The 14945-nt window shown below is 37.9% G+C and overlaps 1 protein-coding gene across 7 annotated transcripts in view; it reads left to right on the top strand.

Moving 5' to 3' along the window:
• Window positions 1-14945, top strand: part of CAMTA1 (calmodulin binding transcription activator 1) — a 1213376-nt gene that overhangs the window by 287962 nt on the left and 910469 nt on the right. For all 7 annotated transcript variants that reach the window (XM_075839423.1, XM_075839422.1, XM_075839421.1 and 4 more), the window contains exon 3: window positions 13889-13956. In XM_075839423.1, coding sequence (XP_075695538.1) covers window positions 13889-13956 — 68 coding nt within the window. The remainder of the gene's footprint in view (window positions 1-13888; window positions 13957-14945) is intronic.

The following is a 14945-nucleotide window of genomic DNA, read 5'->3' as shown; positions in this document are numbered from 1 at the left end:
AACGTTCAAAAGAGCCATGTCTCCAGAGGGCGCTACTTGGCAGGCACTCTACAGAGAGGTGCAGTGGGTGACACCTGAGATTAAGAATACCTATAATAAATACTTAACTTCTTTCTTAGGTACAAGATCTTACTTTCTTAGGTCAAGGCTTGGTTATACACTCCTGGGTTTTCCCATCAGTGCCATTTATGAAATATCCACAGGATATGTTATAAATGTCAGATAGATGCAGGTCCCACCTCTGGGGCCCGCACCTATCTCTAGAACGGGGGCCCCTAAACCCAGTTCTACTGCTCTGTGTTGTGGCTGAAGTGTGTGATTTCCGACCATGAGCTACGCTGTAACTACCTTTTAGTTCTATGGGACTTACGGAAACAGCGTATCTCAGCAATCTATGCTGCTTTCATAATTCATGGTCGGAAATCAAATGTGCCAGTTACAACACAGAGCGGTAGAACGGGATTTGAGGGGCCCCGTTCTAGAGATAGGGGCAGGTCCCAGAGGTGGGACCCGAATCTATCGGACATTTATGACATATCCATAGCTGACATTTAGGACATATCCTGTGGATAAGTCATAAATGTCCCTGATGGGAAAACCCCCTTAAGGGCAGAGGAAAAAAATCTATAAGACCCCTGATCCCAAACACCCTAGGCCAGCTGCCCATACCCTCCCCCTAAGATTTGCCAATCTGCAGGTAGTGAATATAGAGAAAGTGGCAAAAATCTAAATCCCAGAGAAGTAACTTGGCACCCCTGGGTTCCAATGCAAAAACTGTAAGAGGCCCCCCACCTACCATGTGCCATTTATAATACTAGTGAGTTCTTATGGGGCAGACGGACCTTCGGGTCTCCTTGAACACCAGGGCCAGGGTGTGACTATTCCACTGCGTCCCTTATAGCTTTGCCCCCGGGCCTTCTCAAACAGCCATTTCAGAATCAAAAACATCCTCTTAAGGTATAAAGAGCTCTAAGCACTACTCAAAAAAATTATACTTTCAATGAATAATAAGATAATAAAAATTTTTTTTTTAACTTTTCTGTTTCATTACAAGACAAACTAAGTATAATTCTTATTACTTGGGAAGTTTTAAATAAAGTTATGGAAAATTGTGTTTATTTTGTGCAATGTTCCTTTAAATTGGCAACCCCATTTTAATTCAGCAAGGCCGCAGGATTAAGTTCAGGCAAGAACAATGTGTTCATAATATTCTAATACTCCAATTTCTGCACAACCCTAGAAGCTGCGAGTCCTTGTGAAAAGAACGTCTCTGTATTGAAACTATTAATTTTACTGATTGCTAATCCTGACTGCCATTCTAATGTAATTCATGTCTGAAAACAATGTTCATCCCATGATTAGCAAAACCTACCAAGCATAAGTAATACTTGTCCATATATATGTAATTTCTAGAATTGCCTGTACTCCTATTATGATCAAGGTGACAATATTAATCAGTGCTATTTTGGAAGGATGGGAATCACTAGTGACAAAATGTCTTTTAATCCACGATGTGAATGTCTAAAAAAAAAAAAATGCAGTACCACTTATCAACACTATGTGAACACATATAGAAATAAGGATACCACCGGGCCCCGACCGACCCTATTGAAATATGGAATCTGTTATAGAGGATCCGAACTGAATCTCGAAATCAGAACCAAACGGGCCCCATATTTGCACATTAATGTAGGGACATTATGTGAAATAACTAATCCATGGGAGGATAAGTAAGGACATTGGGGCTTTTGACAGCGGTATTACATGCTCTGATGACGTTCCTGTCTAATTTCCAGTAGTTTTTACATTAGAAAACTCCCAACATGGATTTCTATGCTGTCCCTGAAAAACTGACTAATGTCTATAATAAATCCAAATCCTTAAAATATAAAAAAATTATAAAAACTAAAATATCATAAAAAACAAATTTTAAAAAATAAGGTTGTTTAAAAAGGACAATTTAGGAGTCTGGGAAAGCTGGCAGAAAACGACTGGGGAAGCCGTCAAGACAGCTACATATGTTGTCCCGCAGCTTTTCCAGAACCAAATATGATCAAAAATCTCATTTTGATTTTTCTATGTTGTTTTTGTTTTTTGCAATCTATTAACAGTATCCGTAAGGTTATATATTATCATCTGTGGAATGCAAAAAAGCTGAAAATTCCAGATTTCAATGCCTTTTCTGTGTAATTCCCCTTTAAAAAAAATCTTCTACAGAAACTTATTTTTCATGCATTTTCATGTAGGATACTATATGGCTTCCTCCAACTTAAATATTCATTGAACAGTAAAGGTCAGATTCTCGTGAATGCTATGGGTGTTAAATCCAACATCGAAGACACTCTCATAGTCAATGCAGCGCTGAATTACCTGTATATTTCTATGCATAACTGTCTTCTTCATCACTGTTATTCCTGCATAAGAACCCTCAAAGAGCTCCTTCTATCACACTTCCCAGACGTTCATCCTGACAAGTTTGAACTACAGCAATCTGTTACCCGCATCCTCCACCACTGCTAAAAAACACACAACGGAGGATCTGTCACTTGGTAAACGAAAAACAGCCAGCCCATTTTTCACAATAACACCCACAGTTTCAATTTACATTGTATTTGATTTCTTTTTTATTTTATTTTTTTTAGTTCTTCTATTTTAAATTCCTTTTCCAGATAACGTAATATATCTACCTGAAATTCAATTAACATCCTGAATTCAGAAAATAAAACTCCCACATCTCTTTTTTTTGTTGTTGACTCAAAAGAACCTTTGAAAGTGAAGTGTTGAGCGGTTATTTACAGATGTAGCAGAGTTAATTTGTCTGTTAACTCTTTACAGCTACGTTGCTCCTGTGTTCTGATTTCTTTGTAAGATAAAAGAGTCTCAATAATAAGCTCCAACCGGCTCCAAATGAGCAAAAATTACAAACCATAAAATACTTACAGTTGTCTACTTTAGTAGAGAGTGGTTATAAAGAGTGTCTCTCACTCTGGAGGACCTGTCCTGTCCTGCATTACACACAGAAAACATTGAAATGAATAGGCGCTATGTAATGCTTAATTTCCCCTGTAGTGGCGCTGCAGGGAAATGTAACAATTATTTCCAAGGCAAAAGCAAGGGGTTGAATCCAGCGCTGTAGAGGTTAAAACGGAATGTCGTTCCAAGTTTACTAATATATGGTTAAAAAGGTCCAAAGATATGGAGTCCTAATGTGCAGGAAGGAATGTCAGTCCAGTCGTGGAGCCTACGCGTTTCAGACGTGTTAGACGTCCTTAATCATGGCTGTTTCCAAGTTTCCCCACAGATTATAGCTGATTGCTGTAGAGGAATAAATATTGGTGAGCTCATTTTCATGGGAACCTTTTAACAAGTAGGGATTGTCCTAAGAGCAAAACCCTTTTCGAATTCATGCAGAGCCCCATTATGGCTTGTTTATATTGGTGGTGAAAAGCGTGGCATACATGGACATGTGACCACGGTGGGCAATTCCTGTCCCCAGCAGTAACGTCAGTATATATGACATGTCAACAGGCTGCCAATGTAAACAAGACATGGCGGTGGAATATGGTAATGGCGGGAAGAGAATGATGCCTTTAAATGGTAAGTAAGTATATTACAGTTTGTAATTTAAAGCAGGTTGGTCGTTATTGTTGGGCGTTGGAAACTAATTTATAAAGGGAAAAATAAAATATTTCGGTAACCTTAAAGGTTATACAGCAGGGGGATTTAGTTGATTGGCTGCCAGGGAGAACTAGAAGAGGGATGTGGGTGGATCCTCTAGAGGACTGAGTGACAGCTCCTGTTAATATGGCTGGCAATGGTTTCTGCCGGATGGCTACTTCCTGTCCCAGAATCCAAAAGCAGGAACACAATCAGCTCAGCCTATAAAGAGTCTACACAGTAACGACACTTACGAATTCAAGAACACCACAAGAATTAGCCTTTACGATAACACAGTACCTGCAGTCCTATGTAAAATGAAAAATGACACCTTGTGACATGTCAGTGCTGAATGTCAAACTCAACTCTGCTGCATCTGTGTTTATTCAGGTCTGTTTACTTCATCTCTTTCTCTTATTTATTCTGATTTGTATTTTCTTTTGCCGATCATATTAAACTGTCAGTCATTCCTAAATATAAAAAGCCGGCACTCACTAGCATCTTATCTTGGTCAGTTTTCATGTATGAGATTAAATCAAAGTTCCTTTCACCTCTGCTTCTTATCTTGGAGGAATGGAACAGTAAACAAGGATTGTACCTCTGAAGATTAGAAGTAAAGGGAAAAAATAGATTTCTCAAAGAAGCACAGAAATGATTAACAGCATTTTCCTATGACATGATTCATAACCAACTCATCTAAACGTAAATGTGGGGAGTCTGTGCACCAATAGTGCAATAAGCTAATAGGGTACGTTCATTTATATGTCACAAGACCGCAAAATCTATAACAGGACCCCTAAAATTCACACGTCTTTCCATAGGGGGCCAAAGGACCTTTTATTATTTATTTATTTATTTATTTATTTCAGTTACTTATATAGCGCAAACATATTACGCAGCGCTGTACAGAGGTCCACTTTTTTACTGTCCCCATTGGGGCTCACAATCTAAATTCCCTATGGGTATGTTTTTGGGGTGTGGGAGGAAACCGGAGTACCCAGAGGAAACCCACGCAAACACGGGGAGAACATACAAACTCCATGCAGATGTTGTCCTTGGTTGGATTTGAACCCAGGACCCCAGTGCTGCAAGGCAATAGTGCTAACCACTGAGCCACCGTGCTGTACCGCCAAGGGTAAGGGCCCGGGTGAGACCCCAACTTTTTCTCTCCCTATAGTTAGACCGTTGGACTGGAGGTCCATGTCATCAGCCATATTGTTGCAAAATCTTTTAATAAATACTGTATATAGCTGTACGGATTATGCTACCATGGGAGAGGTAGTCCGGTCATGAATGGTAGCATAACAGGACACTGGCCACATAACTTGGTTGACATGCCTTTTTGTACCCCTCACAGATCGGCCCCTTAGTAATTTGTGGATTAAACTCAAGAGTGATAAACCCTAACACGTGGTGCTCCTCTGTCATCTTCAAATAGGGTTGTCTTCTGCTGGACCTCATAGACCCTGCTGTTGTATTATCAAGTCAGAAACTGGGCCTGCCACAGGACCCACTTGTCTTTCGAGTTTAACCTTGGTTATGAGAAGCTTCAGAGGACCTGACCTCTTAAAAAAACACTACATCACTACCATTCTTTCTTACAAGGGATAGGCAAAGGGAGGATGAACAAGTATCAAGCCCTTCGACACCCGGACGAGAAGGTGCTCTGTTGTGAACCAGTGCCACCATTTTATTTTGTGTTCCCCTCAACATCAACTACCAGGGCAAATAACACTACTGCTATCTTCTTGCTCCAGTCCTCCAAGAAATATAAGAGACATTCCAATTAATTAGAAAACTTTTGTAAGGAGTATCCTCCCCTAAAATTATCCAGGCTGTTGTCCATTTTCTTCATTCAATTAAAGGGGTTTTCCATTTTTTTTCATTCCCTTTTTTGTTAGAAAATTCTCAGTAATCTGCTGTAATCTGTGGAAGAATCTGATAGCAAGTGTTTAAGTCCTCTACAGCGCCCCCGCAGGGGAAATAAAGCATTACACAGTTACCATGAAAAATAAATGGGCTGTCCACTTGCATTGAGGTGCCAAGTCCCCCCAGAGTGAAAGTCTCTTTGTAGCCCACTTTCCGATCTGGCTAATACTTGGAGGTAATGAATGCATCCCCTCATTAATTCCAAATTACCTTTACTTTTTCAACGACCCCTTTAGTTATTGCTCTGGCTACATTGATAGATCACAGTTCAATTATGTTATGTGTCAAAAATCCCATGTAACTATGAAACGGCTCAGGTCAGCAAAGCTGTGTTATCTCATATTCCAATCCTGCGAGACTTACCGCAATACTAACAAGATGATAATAGATCCCCCAAAATGAAAGTCTGTATAATATACATTGCATTGTAGAGTTATAAAACATAGAGACGCTTAATCTATTGCAATTACAGTAACAAGAGAATAAGAGGAGATGAAACAATATGGGCTTAAGTTTGAAACTTCATAACTTTTTATTACTGCCACTTTTACGGCAGGAGAGAGGATTTATTCCATTTATAGCAAGGAACATAATAACACTTCTGATATTGTAACCGGTATGTGGTTATTACATGAAAAGAGTCTATATGTTCTAAAACCCAAATAATAAAACCTGCTACATGTTGCTCATGAAGGTTTGTCTTAGTCCACACAGCATTGCGCGTGTTCGAGAAAAAAGTTTGTAACCCAGAGCTGTTTTTTCTACTGCAATTGGGAGCAAGAAGTCATAGGTAGCCATTTTGGAGGCTATAGAGCACTGTCTTTGGTCACCCAGTCACCCAACCTACATATAGATATTTCGTTGATCTCTTCTCCTACTCAACTGTCTCCATGTTTGTCAATCTTGGACATGTTATTCCCGTAAAAAGGTTGTTTCTGAAATAGACATTTTTATATAGTCTTTTAAGGAATTCAGAGTTATTAGGGGGGGAGGGGATCCGCTGCTCAGGATACTTATCTCTTGGCCAGAGTGCAGAGGGGCTACAAAGAGTATCTCTCACTCTGGCGTATCTGCCCTGTCCTGTTTACATGGACAACTTATTGATTTGAATGGACACTGTGTAATGCTAATTTATCCTGTGGAGGCGCTGCAGGGAAATTGAACACTCTGTTTATAATGATGTATCTCACCGTTAGTGATGACGTCATGTGACTGTGGCAGTTAGTGGTTGGCCACTACCGTCACATGATGTGTCATTAATTTGGGCGACATGTTATGATGCTGGATTGCAAAGAGAAAATCGGGGACTGCATTTGGGGAAACGGAGGAGAAATGATAAGGAAAATATAGGACTAAGTATATTGTTTTTTATTTTAGGACGATAAAGATTGTAGAAATCCTGCAATACCCCTTGAAGGACCCTTAAAATGCTTTTAGAGTAGTCGTATTGGTATTTCAATATATATTTAGATGATCCCGGTTGGATCTGAATAATAGAGATGAATATAAAGGTGTATAAGCGTTACAGAAATTCTGTGAATCATTATTGGCATGAGTAGTTATCATTTAGCTAAAGCAAAATCTATTTGCTATACATAGAAATGTGGTCATCACCGTTTCATTGGCAAATGCTGTAAAATTGCCCCGTTAATGTACATTTCACTTTTATAGAAGAGAAATATCTAGTGCCGTTTCCTCATTTGCTGTCCTCCAATTTTACCCATTATTTTGTCCGCATATTTTATAATATAGGGTAGAAATGACCTTTATCTATGTTTAATCAGGTGTGGGTTTCAATTTTCAAAATGTTTTCACTAAATATGTCACGCTAATGTATAATGCAGCAAATGCTTCATAATATTAATACATTTAGTGTGTCTAGTGAATTTTATATTTCCAAGGGTTTAGAATGTCTTAAAATGTGAAGAATTTTTGCCAAATGTCATGATTTAAAAAAAGAAAACAAATTTTTTAGAAAAAGTTGAAAAGATATATATATACGACCTTGAAAATTGCTTGATATAAAAAAAAAAATTCAAAAATATTATTTCCCATTTTAAATTGCCTTGTATAGATCAAGGGATTATTATTAAAATTTTTAATAATATTATTATTATTATTATTATTATTATCATCATATTTTTGTTAGAAGAATTGTACATTTTAAGTAAAGATATATTTATTTAAAAATAAAAGGGCAGGAGGCAACAACGGATGAAATTTGAGAATTTTTTTAAACATAATAAAATTCCATTGAAATTAGTGGGATTTATTGTGGTGCCTGTTCTGGAAAAATATATAGTAACACATAAGTATTTTTTAATCTTCTTGAGGAGTGTTAACCCCTACTTAACACAATTACTGGGTGTGTAGTCTACTGGGAAACAAATGGTGACCCCCATAGGGATAATCTATGATTTCATTAGTACCATCATGTAAGTAGCTTTTATATCAGAAACAAATTACATGGTTCTTATGAAACGAGCAAAATTGTGCTATTTCGGGGGTTTTGAGTACAATTATGGGAATAGTGGTGTAGATACAGGCTCAATATACATCTGGTAAATTAAACTCTAATACGATTTATAGGGAGGTGAAGAAATCATGTTGTAATGCAATAGATGAGGTCATGGCCTCTTTGGGTGACATCATAAGAGTGGGCTATGATATCATTAAGAGGCGTGGCTTCCTGCAGAATGTGTTTGGAACGGTTAAGGGCTTGTCTAGTTAATCCAATCCATTTTTCAATACCCTATCAGCAAAATCTAAGTTAATAGTGGCATCCCTCATTCAGTATCCTTATATCTAAGCCAGAGTGGAGAGCAGCTACAAAGAGCATAATTTGTTCTGGAGGAACGGGTTGTCCATACATTACACGAATAGCCGATTGATTTCTCTTGGAAATGTGTAATACTCTTTTCTCCCTGTGGTGGTGCTGCAGGGGAATTGAACACTTGCTTCCAGGTTTCCAGACAAGAGGAACACTGGGGATATCAACAGCTGGGAACTGTGTGATCAGTTTATCATCGGGGGAGCCTTAAAAAAAATAAATGAAGGGATTGTCTAAAATGAACGACCCCTTTAAATCATTGGCAATTGGAAAAATAATTAACGGACACTAACAATGGAGGATATCTATAAATATATTCTACTTTATACAGTATATTACCCTGTGTTCGGCACAACTCAGTAAAGATATTGTCTGAGGTTGTATCACCTTTAATGGCTGATGGGCAAGTTCTGCCTAAGTTTGAAGCATGTTAGTTGTGTCTGCAAGCCTTCAGAAAGCCAGGAGATAAATGTTCGTCATCCCTGCTTAGGTTCTATTGTTCATGTGGAATAATAGGAGATGTAGCCTGTGAGTGCCGGCGAATCTTTCATATGTAGAGGCTAAACTGCAAAGCTCTGGTTTGTAGGATTTCTAGTATTAGGTCCTTACTACTTTAGAAAGGATCTAATACCCCAAATCCTGCAGGACTCAGACTATATGTTTATTTAACACATACATTTTACTAGTGGACTGGGATGGTTTTCTTTGTCTATATTAACTCTTTCAAAACTAGAGATGAGGGAATCTGCAAAAATTTGTTTCAATGTAGTATTCCAGCCTCAGTATGTCAACAAAAATAGTTTACAGGTAGGATAATTTTGGTCACATTATTCCCAATCACACATGCAACCTTGGCGCCACTTTCTTGTGACTTGATCGGGCGTCTCTGCCGCATGACAGAAAAGTTGTGCGTGTCCCCATTGAAACAATTAGGATGTAGCTGTACAACTATGTCGCGTCACATTGAAGTTGCAGCCAGCAGCAACTTTGGTGCAGTCAGAAGTTGTGTGACTCCATGATTTTTTATGGAAATTTCGGTCGCAGGACAGTCGTGTGAGTAGCCCTAGCCTTAGACTTGTATTTGATTCTACGGTTGCCAGATGATTATTGCTATAAAACTTTATGTACAGAAATAGATATATAGATGTTCCTCAGGATCAGGGGCATATGGGGGATAGGGTCGCACGTGCCCCTGGTGCTGGTTGCCAGGTGGGCAACAACAAGCTACCATGCCTTAGCCAGAGTATACAGGGCCAGGGCAGCGAATGCAATGTTTTCCCCATTAAAGGGAAGCCTGGCTATGACTCAGGATATCCAAGAAACATTATGGTTTTGTTCAAATTAAAAGTCTTACCCGATTTTTCTAGTTTTTTTACTCCCGGCTGCTCTAGATTGACCTCTACATTGACTTCAGTGTGGAACATACCTGGAGGAGTTACAGAGAGGGGAGGGGGAGGAGACAGCAAGTTCAACTCATTCCTAAGATCCATTTGTGACCCTGTGACCAAACTATAGCACCGTATCTGCTGAAAATGGCTGCCAGAACATAACTGACTATTATAGGATAGAAGTTTACATTTTCAAACAAAGACCTGATTTAACCTGTGCAAACCGCAACCATGTACATCTATATTTTGAATGATGTAGTCTGCTATCTGTCTGCTTTTTATGTAAATAATCCGCTAATGTATTATTGGTATATCGTCCTTTTGTGCTCAGCATTTAGCATGCTTTTGGCTTGTGCTGCCTTTTCTGCTATTCTACAAATGATACCGTTCCTATGCAAACACATTATTTTCATGAAATCTAAAATGGTATTGTCATCTTTTCCTAGTCAAGGGCTTGCCTTCTGTACTGTTACATAATCCTTAAAATTTATACTATAGAAGCTGAGTGCAGAAGGAAAAATGTGTTTATCTTTTTTATTGCGTTGTGTCAGCGTACTGCCGGTGTTCAAAACAAGAGCAAAAAATATATAAAATGGGTATTTAGAGTAAATGTGGATTTGCTTGACAGCAGATCCAAAATGGACTAATGTGAATAAAAAGAAAAAGGTTAAAAATAAGGAGGACTTAAAGGGGCTATGTGTTAACCAAAAATTATTAGCAGTGTACTCACTACAGTATGTTAGTACACTGCTAATACACATTCCGGTGCCCCGTCACACTGAGATTTTCATAGATTTTTATAGCGCTGTCAGGGGACTAGTTGCACAGTCTTCATTGATGATGATACGACTCTTCGTTATGTCACCGGCCCCGCTGTACTCTATGTACAAGCAGTAGCAGTAGTACAGCTGGGTCGGTCATGTGATAAAGACTCGTATCATCATCAATGAAGGCTATGCAACTAGACTTCCGGTTCACCGGCAGCCCTATAAAAATCTATGAAAATCTTAGAATCAGCGCGACGCGGGACCGGAATGTATATTATTTAGTGTACTCACATACTGCAGGAACTATACTGATAATAATGTTTGGTCCCCACAAAACCCCTTTTAGAGAATCTGTAGAAGTTACAATTATTCTTCATCTAACTACTTTGAATTGGGTGGGGATAGAACACTCTGCAGCCAATCAAATCAAGTAAATGTCTACATCAGGGGTAGAGGTAGCAGTTACCCCCAGGCCCTGGTGTATGAAGTGGCCCAAAGGCCTCCCTACTGCATAAGAAGACACCAGTATTATAAATGGTAAGTGGGTAGTCCTGTTACAGAGTTTGCATTGGGGCCCAGTAGCTTGTAGTTTTGCCTCTGGTTCACATCATGGGTGTTTAAGTAGTAGGGAATAGAACAGCCAATCAGATCATTGGAATGATGACAGCAGAATTAAGGAGTATGTTGACTTTGAAGCAGAAAGTGACCAAGTCCCTCATATCATCAATATATATTAAGAGTTGTGAGTGAGCATTTCAGCCATCCAGTGTCACACATATCACATCTGTCACTTGTATCTTTAAATGGCTGACACTTCCTAGAAATGATCCCTGCTGCACAGGATGTGGCCACAACTTTATGTTATTGGGCATATTGGCTACATAAAATACAATTTAAATGTGAATGTCTGCCTCTAAAGGGGTTGTCTTACGATTTACAGGATAGATGATAAATGTCTTATCACGGGGGGCACCATTGCTGGGACACCCACCAATCACTAGAATGGGGGTTCCGAACCCCTCGTTCCTCCTCACTGCACAACTGATGTACTCGGCTGTCGCCATCGGTCCCATAGACATTGAATGGAGTGACAGAGAGCATGCTCGTCTTCCGCTTCATAGAAGCTTCTATTCACTGTGAGATCTGGGCCACCCTGTGTTGTACCACTGCCTGGTGTTGGGGGGTACGTAATTTAAAAGTCCCTTTAGTGCATTTAAAATGTAATTCCAGCTAGTTGTACAAATCTCTTACTAAATCATTCTGCATAATTTTGCTATTTACATGGAATGCAAATGTGCATTTGCTGGATCAATTAAGAAAAACAAATCCCGTCTTTGTCTCAGGTAGCATTTGTATGATATTGCGTAGTCCAGAAAGCTATTAGCCCTAACTTTATCAGAGCTTAGGAACTAATTCAGGTTTTAATGATCATGGACCTGCCAAACTTAATTTGGAACTGACTATTAGCCAGATTATCAATGAACTAAAATCACCGTTTTCATTCTAATGCATTCGGCTACATATAAGTATGATAATGTAATTGCAATGGAATAACTGCAAATGATACTGTGAGTCTTAGTCCAATTTCTATTTTATTACAATATGTAATCTTGGTTTAGTTGTCGATTACTATGAATTTTCGTATAAATAGATATGAGATAGATAGATGATAGATAGATAGATAGATAGATAGATAGATAGATAGATAGATAGATAGATAGATAGATAGATAGATAGATAGATAGATAGATAGATAGATAGATAGATAGATATGAGAGAATGGAGGAGAGGAGAGCTCTTCTGTATGAAAATAACCCTACAGATTGCTACAACCCTATGTATGGGGAATACTGTATGTAGAAATACCACACATGTAGGTGAAATCCCTCATATATAAAGGTAGGGGTCCCCTACTTATTCAACCAATCCTTCCAGAACCTAGATTTGTTTTATTACTAACCATTAACCATATCTCGGGAGATACCAGGAGTCTTGATGACTACGTCCTACCAGGTTCTAAATAAGTTTTGCATTTAGGATGTTCAGTCCCCTTTAATGTGAACGACAGTCTCTGACAATTTATTGTTAGCAAATCAGAGATGCACCCAATCCGGATCTGAAATTAATGGGCTGAATCTTGCCTGAAAGCAGAAAATATGACTTATGTGGATGTCACCCACTGGCTTTTTATGGAAATTATTAATAAATCAGTAATTCCATCTGCAAAGATGTTGTTGTGTTTATAAATATTTAATTTACCTTCAGGTGTCCGCACATTTTTTTCCCTTTCTCAAAGCTTGATGACTTTGCTACACTCTCAGCAGAACAGGAATGTGTGCGAAGTTATTGGCGTCATTTCAAATGACTTGTTTCGTGGTGGGAGAATCCGGTTTCACCTGTTCGATCTTATTTGTGTAACTGTCTAGAAAAATTAATTGTTGTGTTTTATACTGGATTATAACATTGCTTTCTAACAGTTAAAAAAATTAAAAAGATAATTAAAGGGGCTATCATGTTTAGAAAACCCATTTTTAAATAATCTATTAGTGAATTATGAATTGTTAGCTAGAGTGTCCCTCGTTCTGGAGGACCCACAACGTCTGTGTATTACATGAACAGCCTATTGACTTTTTACTAGGCACTGTGTAATTCTTTATTTAACCTGTGGTGGCACTGCAGGGAAATTCATCACTTGCAGCTGGATTTACCACCGATCGCTGGTGATCACAGCAGTCAGACACCATGTGATCAGCTTATTATCCTTTCTGTGCCCAAAGTGTACAACTATGGTGGTCTAGAGAAGAAAGTATAAAATAAAAAACCCTATTAATACAGCCAATTAAACAATATAATCCCGATTCAACTTCAAATAAATTCTGCACCAACTTGCTATTTCGTGCTATTTTTTTATGTCCCTAAACCAATATATTTTCCAAATTATCAACCACTATTTTTGATTTTCAGCATTTTCTTGCCTTGGCTCTGTGTTTAAGCAGTTTGCAGGATCATTGGGTATGCACTTGAATGCCACGGCACACATAAGAAAAACATTAATGCTCACTAGATTGTCAAAATATATATCACTGACAAACACATAGAAATATCTGCCAAATAAAAGGCAGAAGGTCTTACTCAGCATAATCCAACTCAATGAGCCGAGACAAGACGATGCCGGGCCTTGAACTTGCGTTGCCTCATGTGTTCTTTATTACTTGTTTATGAGGGTCGCCTGATATTACCGTGTCTGAATTTTTTTTTTTTTGTAACAATGAATATCTATATATGTGTGATTGTAACTATTTCTTTATCTCTTTTAGGAAATTGCAGCTTATTTAATAACATTTGAAAAGCATGAAGAATGGCTGACAACCTCCCCTAAAACAAGGTAGGAACAGTATTTCCAAATCTAACTCGTATAATTAGCAATATTTCTAATACCATTCATTGTCTGACAGTGAACATACCGATTGACGTGAAAATAAAGACATTATAAAAAAATTGTGCGTTAATGGAAATTCAGTGGAGAGTAAACAAAATAATATAAGAGAATATTTAGGAATTTAAAAAAAAAATGTAAAAATTTCCTGCTTTTATTACATTTGTTTAACTAAATATTTGTTTAATAAATATTTCCAATCTCCAATAGTACTATATAGTTTACTTTGCTGTTTAGAAAGTCTTCATATTTTGCAACAGTGACTACTACAGGGCATAAATGGTACAACTGTTCATTTGATAGATATTTTTGCTATGCAAAGCTTGATCTAGTTATTGATCTAAAGTTAGTTCGAATTATTTAAAGTGTAACTGAAGGTTAATCATAAAATATAATATTTAAAAAAAATGCAGAACTTGTATAGTTATATTTTCGTTTTATACATCTCCTGTATATGTTGGAAATACTTCCGACATATACCTCTGATGGAATTCTCAAATACAATGTGAACAAAGCCCATCAATATCACACTACACTTTACTTTCCTGTCTAGAAAGTGCTCAGATCCCACAACACTGACAACTACTGGACAGAAAAAGTATTACACTAAATCAACTGAAACATTTACGGTCATTCAAACTGTATTGCATTGCACAGGTAGCACATGGAGTCCCTATGGATCTGTAAATGGACCTGTAGGTACAACACTTCTAGGATAGAATCAGATAGTAGATTTTAATGCTATAAACAAAAATCGTATGAGATATACGAAAAAGATGGCATTTACACCCCATATCATTAATTACAAATTTTAGTGGAATAATTAATTTTACAACAATGCAAAATCAAGAAAGATTGAATAGTTGGGTAGTCAAAGACAATATAAATCTTGATCTGTTCTCCTCTCCGCTTCATAAAAAAAATTTGTATTTTCTAAA

This window comes from Rhinoderma darwinii, chromosome 10 (assembly GCF_050947455.1).
Source record: "Rhinoderma darwinii isolate aRhiDar2 chromosome 10, aRhiDar2.hap1, whole genome shotgun sequence".
In the NCBI taxonomy this organism is placed as follows: domain Eukaryota; kingdom Metazoa; phylum Chordata; class Amphibia; order Anura; family Rhinodermatidae; genus Rhinoderma; species Rhinoderma darwinii.
Note: the sequence above shows the minus strand (reverse complement) of the source record. Positions and strands in the feature narration are given on the sequence as shown.